The following is an 11,177-nucleotide window of genomic DNA, read 5'->3' as shown; positions in this document are numbered from 1 at the left end:
CTGTCTGTGTGTTTTCTGTGTGTTGTGTGTTTTTTTTTTTTGTGTTTGTGTTTTTGTTTGTTTTTGTGTGTTTGTTTTTTTTGTGTCTTGCTGTGAGAAGTCAAGACAGCCAAAATCACCATGAACCCAGGTGTTTTATTTTGAATATGTTTTATTTCTGTAAAGTATCCGGCTGCACTGTGGTCTATACACACACGCTGCAGCTGATATAAACGAATAGATTGGATAACATGGGCGCCAAAACGGAAATAGCTGCGCGGCTATACGTGGTGTGTTTTCACTGTAACGAACACACTCTTTTTGTTAGGTTTAGGCACCAAAAGTTCACAAAAAAGATCATGATTTAGGTTTGAAAGAAGTACTTTTGTGCATAGATACGTAGACGTACTGACGGTAGTGTAATTTATTGTAGTGGGTGTACCACATACATATACAGTACAGGCCAAAAGTTTGGACACACCTTCTCATTCAATGCGTTTCCTTTTTATTTTCATGACTATTTACATTGTAGATTCTCACTGAAGGCATCAAAACTATGAATGAACACATATGGAATTATGTACTTAACAAAAAAGTGTGAAATAACTGAAAACATGTCTTATATTTTAGATTCTTCAAAGTAGCCACCCTTTGCTTTTTTTGATAACTCTGCAAACCCTTGGTGTTCTCTCAATGAGCTTCATGAGGTAGTCACCTGAAATGGTTTTACCTTCACAGGTGTGCTTTGTCAGGGTTCATTAGTGGAAGTTTTTCCCTTATTAATAAAAAAGCAAAGGGGTGGCTACTTTGAAGAATCTAAAATATAAGACATGTTTTCAGTTATTTCACACTTTTTTGTTAAGTACATAATTCCATATGTGTTCATTCATAGTTTTGATGCCTTCAGTGAGAATCTACAATGTAAATAGTCATGAAAATAAATTAAAAAAACGCATTGATGAGAAGGTGTGTCCAAACTTTTGGCCTGTACTGTATTCTCTTGTTTAACAAGTTTAATGTTTATTTGTGCACTGTCCCTGTTTCAAATAAATCAATTTCCAATTCCAATTCAAACTTTGGGGGTTTCCCACCAGACCTGAACAGCGGTCTCCTGTGTTTTTGGACCCATCCACCCCCGAACCACCTTCACTGAAGATAATTCAAACATAGAGTACATGTTTCCGTGTTTCCTCTTCCCTCAGGCGGTGTGTAAGGACAACGGTTTCTTCAGTTATTTGATCCCCAGCTGGTTCAGCACCACCAAACATGTCAAACCTCTGGCTCAGAAGCTGTGCTCGCTGGACGCCCTGCTCTGCAGTAAGACACCAACACATTCTCACACCCAACTCCTAAAATAAGGGCGTTCGGTCAGGAGCCTTTCTCGTTCTTATTTGACGTTAAAAGTCTCCTTTAGCGTCTCGTGTAAACGTGCTTGGTCGACGCTATTTCCGTCCCTTTTTCGTCCCTTTTGACGCGCTTGGTCGGGACGGGTGAACCGAATCGCGGAGGTTGGGTTTAGGAGAAAAACAACGGGGAAAGGACGCCTCAAAAGCCGGGAAACACACGCCAGAGACGGGGAAACAGAACGCCACACGCGGGGCGGCGAACCCGAGTCTCCTGAGTGAAAGTCCGGTGTTTTACCCGTCCGCCACCTAGGGGCGGGAATCCCCAGAGGCCTCACGATACGACATCATCCCGATACTTACGTCACGATACGATATTATTGCGATTTTAAAGATACTGCAATATTCTGCGATATATTGCGATGTATTTACCTTTTTTCCAACTTCAGATTTTTCCACAATTTCAAATGATGTCCCGAAAGGACAATTTTGTCAACATCTGTTTTATGTGAAAAGATACATTTCTCTGCTTGTTCATCTCACTTCAATTTTATTAGTGCAAAATCAGATTGTCAAGCAGACAAACTGACCAAGACATAGCCTATATAATAAAAGATCGATACTTGGCGTCTGTGTATCGATACAGTATTGCCACGAAAAATATCGCGATACTATGCTGTATCGGTTTTTTCCCCCCACCCCTACCGCCACCCCAACCACTGTCCTTACCCAGCAATTTCCCCTTACGTACCACTCGCTAAATCTCATCCAACTGCGGCTCTCCCCAGCACGTTACACAAATACACCGAAGGGTGCCTTTTTCGTCGCATCAGACGCCGAAGGACACTGCCCAAACGTACTTATTTTACGAGTTCGGAACGAGAACGGGTTGGTAAGACACAACGCAACAGTTCACGGTGGCAAAGAGTTGAGCGGCAAGCTGCGAAAATATGGATGCGTAAAAAAAACAAAAAAATGAATGAACGTGTGTGTTTTTAAGGTAAAACCTGCTACAACTCTGTCAACATCGGGTTCCTCATCGACGGTTCTTCCAGCGTCGGAGAAGGAAACTTCCAGCTGGTCCTGGAGTTCCTGGCGGGAATCGCCAGAAGCTTTGACATCTCAGACATCGGCGCTCACATCGGTCAGCTTCACAGGAGGAAAATGATTTGATTCATTTGAGTCATTGAGATGCTGATTGGCTGGCTGGCTGGCTCACTGTGTGTGTTGGATGTCCAGGTGCGGTGCAGTTCACCTATGATCAGAAGCTGGAGTTCGGCCTGTTTGAACACTCGAACAAAGAGGACTCCGTCAACGCCGTGAGAAGAATCTCCTACATGAGCGGAGGAACCGCTACCGGAGCCGCCATCACCTACACCACCCAAAACCTGTTCAGGTAACAAAGAAAAACATACACTGTAAATATTAAAAGAAGAAGCTTCCGAGTCTAAAAACTGAAGCCAATGCTGAAGCTTCTTAAAGGAGAACTCTGGGCAATTTTTACGTTAATCTTAAAGGTATAGTGGAGGATTTTCCCAAATTTTAGAAAAGATCCGCCCTCTCCACTTTGTGAAAAAATGCACATGCGCAACACTCTGCCTGCTTCCGAGAGGGAAGGCCTATTAAACGTGTGCACGAGAGTGCACTGTTTACAAGTTGCTGTCGGCATGGCTCATACGAGCTACTTTCAGAAAGAAGATTTGCACTTTTTCACAAATTGTGAGATGTTTACCGTGTGTGCGCGGTGCGTGACTTGTGCCAGGGCTAGCATCGCTAATCATAGCTTACATCAACTTTCACTAGCAGTGATTTTAAATGGATTTCTCCAAATAGCACGCCCAACTTTACCTGTCGAGTAGAAACTTGGCGACTGAGGCATCAGTGGAGAGCCCAACCTGTGCTTTCAGCGCACGCCAGCGTGTGAAACATTCTCCCAAAAACACTCCGGTCTTGTTTCTTTCTTCAGAGGCCTTTCTCTTCTTGTCGTACCTTTCGTAGACACTCGTAGCTCACCACACATATACACCTGAAAGTATTCATGCGCAGAAAGCGAAAACTACCCTAGGGACGAGCACGTACCACAGCCTTACGTAAACATAGCGCCAGAATGATTGACAGCTAGGAGGACCAATAGTCTTGATGATCCACCCGGAAAAAAGAAAATCCTCCACAATACCTTTAATCGCTATAAATATGTGAGTAGTGTCGATAGCAAAGAAAACGAACAGAATCGGTCTTAGCAAACTGGAGTTGCTGCAGCTAATGCCCAGAGCTCCCAGTTAGCTGGTTAATTTTGGGGGCATAACATAAAGGGCCCTATTTTAACGATCTGAAATGCAAGTAGATAGGAATTAGAGATGCACCGATAGACCGGCCGGTGACCGGAACTGGCAGGTCAGTCTGACATATGGCGATTTCATGCCGGTCAACGCTACAGTTAACTGACAACAGAAGTTATACGAGTTACAGTTCTCAAGGACGCCACAGCACGCTCTCTTTCTCCTTTCTCTCAACTTGTGAAGCTCGTGTCGGCGCTATTCTCTCACATGTAGGGAACCTGGTGAGTTAACCTGCAACATGTCAGCTGTTTGGACATTCTTCAGTGTGTGAGCAGAAGATAACAAAGTTTACAATATGCAACACCTGCAAGGAGACAGTAGGGCGTGGAGGGACCACACCAAGAACCAGAACCACATTTTGTTTTAGTTGGACATTGGATGTGAAAAGAAGGAAATGGTTCTAACGTTGCTCTTTAGATGTGTGTGGATGTCCCACACCAGGAGTCATTTATATAGTTCTATTATATAGTGATCCATTATCTGGTCAACACATGTTCTATTAAAGAAAAGATAGAAAATACATATTTGCGTGTGCTGTAAAGTGGTTAGAAAAACTGAAATCGGAATCGGCTAAAATCTGTATCGGCCGGCCTAACTCAAAGAAAATCGGAAATCGGAATCGTCCTAGAAAGCTGTAATCGGTGCATCTCTAATAGGAATACAAATGGGGAGTTTGGTGTATTTAAGTGCTGCTAAAGTGGAGATTTCTGTCTCAGAAGGGGTTGACCTAATCATGGAGTAATGTTCGCACTGCTGACCTTTCTCTCTGCAGGATTCATTGAGTCTAGACCAAGAAAACGGCCGAATTAGAAGTTAAACTAAATGTGTCTTTTACACCACCAGGCGGACGGGACCGGGCCGCAACTTCCTCATTGTGGTGACAGACGGCCAATCATACGATGACGTCAGAGGCCCGGCGATGGCTGCACAGAAACAAGGTGTGTGTCCCGATTGTGGGTTTTCGGTTGCAGTTGTTTCCTGTTTAATTTTGTAGTCGGTTTTCTCCCATGTCATGTCTTGTTGTCCTGTTCCTGAGGCCTCATGTCACCTGTCCCTCGTTTCACCCTCGTTACCTTGTGTATTAAGTCTCTGTGTTGTCTTTGTCTGTTGTCAGGTCATTGTGTGTGTTGTTTTTTTTTTTTGTGTTTTTTTTTTAACCGTGTTTTCTACTCTGCCGTTGTCTTGGTGTTCCAGTTTATTTTTATTCCTTCTCTATTGGCTGTTGAAACAGGAGACGTCTCTTATGTTGTAAAACCAGCCTCTGGAGACTCCACCAGCTGACTCCTCTATAGACCTTTTTCACGGCAGACATGTTGATATGTCATAGTAGGAAAAGCACAGGTGTATTCAAAACCATTACTGATGGCTGCATTCCACTTAGGAGAGGTCCTGGTATTAAACCATTACTGATGGCTGCATTCCACTTAGGAGAGGTCCTGGTATTAAACCATTACTGATGGCTGCATTCCACTTAGGAGAGGTCCTGGTATTAAACCATTACTGATGGCTGCATTCCACTTAGGAGAGGTCCTGGTATTAAACCATTACTGATGGCTGCATTCCACTTAGGAGAGGTCCTGGTATTAAACCATTAATGATGGCTGCATTCCACTTAGGAGAGGCCCGGGTATTAAACCATTAATGATGGCTGCATTCCACTTAGGAGAGGTCCTGGTATTAAACCATTACTGATGGCTGCATTCCACTTAGGAGAGGTCCTGGTATTAAACCATTAATGATGGCTGCATTCCACTTAGGAGAGACCCTGGTATTAAACCATTACTGATGGCTGCATTCCACTTAGGAGAGGCCCTGGTATTAAACCATTACTGATGGCTGCATTCCACTTAGGAGAGGTCCTGGTATTAAACCATTACTGATGGCTGCATTCCACTTAGGAGAGGTCCTGGTATTAAACCATTAATGATGGCTGTATTCCACTTAGGAGAGGTCCTGGTATTGTGCATGCTGACTCACTGAAATATCTTACTGGGACACTTGATGGAATTGAGCCATTGTTAAGGTTATCAATCTCAGCTGGGCTTTTCCTACTATGACAAGTCAACATGTCTGCTGTGAAGAAGGTCCATTGGCTGTTGAAACAGGAGACGTCTCTTACGTTCTAAAACCAGCCTCTGGAGACTCGACCAGCTGAGTTGCAGCCATAGGCACCGTTACGAAAATACCGAGCACCCACGTGTGCCAGACTGCCAGCAGGCTCCATTCATTTCAAACTAAACATTGCAGTTGGTGCTAAGTGGAGCGTCTGTCATGGTGTGATTGGTTACATCGCTGTCAGTCCCCCGCTCCATATCCTATCCACCAATCACAGAGTCTCTCGGATGAAAACTCCCCTTTTGTGAAAATGGACAGATTTGTTATTAAAAAAGCAAAACCTAATGATGCAAGTGCATCGACGCCATCAGGCTTGAAAATTAACTTTTTTGTCTACCAGCCAAATGGCTAGTGAATGTTCAAATATTACCAGCCACTCAATAGATTACCATTGGGGTTTTTGGCTGGTGAGTGATGCAAATCTACCAGCCACTTGCATATTTCACCAGCATTTGGCTGGTAAATGGTGCTAATTTCGAACCCTGGACGCCATCCACCACCAGTGCAGAGAGTTCCACCATAGTGTGATAGGTTATCTCAGAAGCATTGATTCTTAATTTCCCACGAAGCTGACGTGTCAGTTAAACTTCTCGTCTCCAGTCCTCTCTGTATCTGTGAGAAGAGGAGCTGTCCTGAGTTGAAAGACATCCTACTCTACTCTACTACTTCTTTTTTAAAGGGTTGTTTGCTAAAGACAAAAAGCAGTGGGCCGACGACATATGGGCTAAGCCAAAATTGCGTATTTTTGTAATGATAAAACCAGAATATGGCACTGAGAATTATGTTGTATGTAATTTGTCAACAAGGCAAAGATCCTCATGTGCTCAAGTGAGATCTGGTGTTTTGCCTTTGACTATTGAAACAGGACGATATGTTAATGTAGAAGAGGAAAAAACCCATGTGTTGTTTGAATGATATAGAAAATGAGTTCCATTTTGTTTTCTATTGTCCTTTTTATTGTGAACAGTGTGATTGTTATGTTTCGTAGGATAAAAGCAGAGATTGACTTGGTAAATATGGATAATTTCATTCATTTCATTTCATTTATTTGTATAGCACAAGTAAACACAACAGAAGTTGACCACTGTGCTTCACATAACAAGAGTCAGGAAAACATAATAGAATAAAACATCCTTCAAACAGCAAAAACATAAATAAAAATAAGAAGTTAGAGAAATGCACGCTCCAAGAGATAAAACTTTAGTTTGAGTTTAAACTCATATAAAGAGGACAGTGATCTCAAGGAGATGGGGAGGCTATTCCACAGCCTGGGACCAACAACAGCAAAGGCCCGGTCCCCTCTTGACTTTAAACGCGAGCGTGGCTGGGACAGATTATAGTTGCTCGTGGACCGTAGACACCTACCAGGTACATTCAGATTCAACAGTTCGGATAAGTAAGCTGGTGCAAGACCATTTATCCATCTTCGTCCGCTTATCCGGTGTCGGGTCGCGGGGGGAGCAGCTCCAGCAGGGGACCCCAAACTTCACCTTTCCCGAGCCACATTAACCAGCTCCGACTGGGGGATCCTGAGGCGTTCCCAGGCCAGGGTGGAGATATAATCCCTCCACCTAGTCCTGGGTCTTCCTCCAGGCCTCCTCCCAGCTAGACGTCCCTCCACCTAGTCCTGGGTCTTCCCCGAGGCCTCCTCCCAGCTAGACGTCCCTCCACCTAGTCCTGGGTCTTCCCCGAGGCCTCCTCCCAGCTAGACGTCCCTCCACCTAGTCCTGGGTCTATCCCGAGGCCTCCTCCCAGCTAGACGTCCCTCCACCTAGTCCTGGGTCTTCCCCGAGGCCTCCTCCCAGCTAGACGTCCCTCCACCTAGTCCTGGGTCTATCCCGAGGCCTCCTCCCAGCTAGACGTCCCTCCACCTAGTCCTGGGTCTTCCCCGAGGCCTCCTCCCAGCTGGACCATTTAAAGATTTAAAAACAAACAGCAGTATTTTCATATCAACTCTGTAACGCACCGGCAGCCAGTTAAGAGACAATAAAATAGGAGTGATATGTTCATGTTTGCGAACCCCAGTCAGGAATCTGGCAGCTGCATTTTGGACCATTTGAAGCCTTGTAATAGAGAACTGGGGCAGTCCTGCATATAAGGAATTACAATAATCCAGACGGGATAGAACGAAAGCATGGATCACTTTTTCAAGCTCTATTGGTGATAGGAAATGCTTAACTCTGGATAACAACTTCAAATGATAAAAACTTGATTTCCCCACTGTGTTTATCTAGCTTTAAAGTGGAATCCAAAACCACTCGCAGACTCCTGACAGTAGGTTTAATGTCACAGTACAGGTCTGCAGTATTAAAAGTATTTTTTCCATCTCCTAGAACAGGGCCAAACACAATAGCCTCGGTTTTGCTTGCGGTTAAATGTAAAAAATTTAAGGACATCCAGGATTTTACATCGTTTAAAACACGCAGATAGGGTTTCAAGGCCCTTTGTGTCAGTGCGCTTAAAAAGCAGATAGATTTGAGTATCATCTGCGTATAAGTGGAAAGACACTCCGTGTTTCCTAAAGATTGATCCTAACGGTAGCATATATAAAGAAAACAAAGTAGACTGAGATGGCTGCTCACATATTAAACATATAAATTAGCCAATTATCTAGATAAAGCTCGGAAGAAGAGGAAAAAAAGCTCTTTATCGAGATGAATTGTAGATGAGAATTTGTTGTTTGTGTGTGGTATGTGTGTACATGTATATACATATGTGTATATGTGTGTGTGTATATATATATATATATATATACAGTATATATATTAGGGGTGGTATGGTTCACAGAACCCACGGTTCGGTTCGTATCACGGTTTTCGGTTCTGTACGGTTCTTGTTATTTTTTCTTTTAATCTTTAACACTCCAGAATATACTTCAGCATATGATATATAGCAGGGGTCACCAACCTTTTAGAAACTGAGAGCTACTTCCTGGGTATTGAGTCATACGAAGGGCTACCAGTTTGATACACTCTTCTGAAATGACAAATGTGCTCAGTTTGCCTTTAGTTATATATGATTATTAATGATTAATGATAGTTATATATGATTATTAATGATTAATGATAGTTATATATGATTATTAATGATTAATGATACTCATCTATGTGAAGACACTGATCATGTTAAGGATTTCTCACAATAATTATCAACAATGACTTAACAAGGTGGGAAACAGATAATATCAATATTCAATTTTCATTTTTAGAACAGGGCTGAGGGCTACTCATGTGGTCCTTGGGGGCTACCTGGTGCCCACGGGCACCGTGTTGGTGACCCCTGATATAAAAAGGTTAAAATTAGCATATTGAATGCATGTTGCACAACACATGCACACAGTGGCAGTTCTATATATTGTTTTATTTCATCATAGGTAACGTGAAATCCAAAAATGTTCGGATGTTTTTTCATGAACCATACCACCCCTAGTATAGATTTGTATTCATGTATTTCTCCGAATGATTTGTACATGCGACAGGAAGATGTTTGTTAAATAATTAAATTTGTGGTGTCTTGTAATCCCATGTGGGATGGGACAAAATGTTGGGCATGACAGAGAAATAAAACATACAGTACAGGCCAAAAGTTTGGACACACCTTCTCATTCAATGTGTTTCTTTATTTTCATGACTATTTACATTGTAGATTCTCACTGAAGGCATCAAAACTATGAATGAACACATGTGGAATTATGTACTTAACAAAAAAGTGTGAAATAACTGAACCTATATAAATAAAATAAAATAAGTGAAAATAACTAACCCTTTGCTTTTTTTGATAACTCTGCAAACCCTTGGTGTTCTCTCAATGAGCTTCATGAGGTAGTCACCTGAAATGGTTTTACCTTCACAGGTGTGCTTTGTCAGGGTTCATTAGTGGAAGTTTTTCCCTTATTAATAAAAAAGCAAAGGGTGGCTACTTTGAAGAATCTAAAATATAAGACATGTTTTCAGTTATTTCACAATTTTTTGTTAAGTACATAATTCCATATGTGTTCATTCATAGTTTTGATGCCTTCAGTGAGAATCTACAATGTAAATAGTCATGAAAATAAAAAGGAAACGCATTGAATGAGAAGGTGTGTCCAAACTTTTGGCCTGTACTGTAACTAACTAAAAGGGCGTGCGCCCGTGGGCACCCACGGAGGAAATTGGCGCCTGTGGTCACAGCGACACCACCAGCTGGTTTGAGTCGAGCTGAGACGGACCGGTTCAGACCGCTGCAACTTTTCACCGCGACGATCTAAAACTGTTTTCATCTCTTTTCTTTGGTCGGAACTGGGCTTTACTGAAATCTCTTGTTATTGCATATCCACGAATCACCAGGCATCACCATGTACTCGGTGGGCGTGGCCTGGGCACCTATGGACGACCTCAGAGCGATGTCATCGGAGCCGAAAGACAGCCACACCTTCTTCACCCGAGAGTTCACCGGCCTCGCCGAGTTCATCCCTGTGCTGGTCCGAGGCATCTGCCGAGACTTCACAGAGAACAACTAAAACACACACACACACACACACACACACACACACACACACACACACACACACACACACACACACACACACACACACACACACACACACACACACACACACACTCACCACGTTTGTACTTCTATACTTGTGATGACAACCTTAAAGCTGCGGTAGGTGATTTATTTTTGCCGCCATTGGGCAAAAATGTCCATAATAACCATTCAGCATATTGTAATTCAAGTGTTCTGAGAGAAATCTACATCCCCGCTTGGCTCTGTTGTTTTCAGGCTTTAGAAAATCTAGTTGAGGGGTTCTCCAATTTATTAGTTACTCAAAGGTTTTTTTATGCAATGTCTTTGGCTTTTAAGCAACATACATTCAAGTTGAGTTCTCTGTTTTCCCTGTCGACTTTTGAAGCTGAACCGGTAAAAATGTGTCCATCCGTACAGATCAGGGATCAGCTACAGTCTGCGTAAAAACCACTACTGTGTATTCAACAACACTGACCCTTAAAGTGCCCATATTATGAAAAAAACACTTTTTCTGGTGATTTGGGGTGTTCTTTTGTGTCTCTGGTGCTTCCACACACATGCAAACTTTGAAAAACATCCATCCATGGTGTTCTGAGTGAGATCTGGTTTCTGAATGTGTCCTGCCTTCAGTCTCCTGGTGAGCTGTTCAAAATCGGGCTCGGACTGTGACGTCACAGTCCGAAATGTGCTGGCTAACCGCAACCGTTAGCTCGTAGCGTTAGTGTTAGCCGGCTAATGCTAGCGTTAGCCGGCTAACGCTAGCATGCTACGTCGTTCTCAATAGCAAAGCACTACGACAACACACACAAGTTCACCATAATCTCCAAAAGAACTACTTCCATGAGCTCCCTGGTTTAGAAGAAGTCTCCCAGCTAATCCTGCCTTGGAACTG

General features: G+C 43.0%; 1 protein-coding gene across 1 annotated transcript in view; it reads left to right on the top strand.

Moving 5' to 3' along the window:
• Nucleotides 1-10,835, top strand: part of coch (coagulation factor C homolog, cochlin (Limulus polyphemus)) — a 29,577-nt gene extending 18,742 nt beyond the window's left edge. The window contains exons 11-15 of the mRNA XM_039785129.1: nt 1,182-1,296; nt 2,323-2,466; nt 2,562-2,718; nt 4,505-4,599; nt 10,102-10,835. Of these exons, the coding sequence (XP_039641063.1) occupies nt 1,182-1,296; nt 2,323-2,466; nt 2,562-2,718; nt 4,505-4,599; nt 10,102-10,274 (684 nt within the window). The 3' untranslated portion in view covers nt 10,275-10,835. The remainder of the gene's footprint in view (nt 1-1,181; nt 1,297-2,322; nt 2,467-2,561; nt 2,719-4,504; nt 4,600-10,101) is intronic.
• The last annotated feature ends 342 nt before the right edge of the window (nt 10,836-11,177 follow it).

Source organism: Perca fluviatilis, chromosome 20 (genome assembly GCF_010015445.1).
Source record: "Perca fluviatilis chromosome 20, GENO_Pfluv_1.0, whole genome shotgun sequence".
In the NCBI taxonomy this organism is placed as follows: Eukaryota; Metazoa; Chordata; class Actinopteri; order Perciformes; family Percidae; genus Perca; species Perca fluviatilis.
Note: the sequence above shows the minus strand (reverse complement) of the source record. Positions and strands in the feature narration are given on the sequence as shown.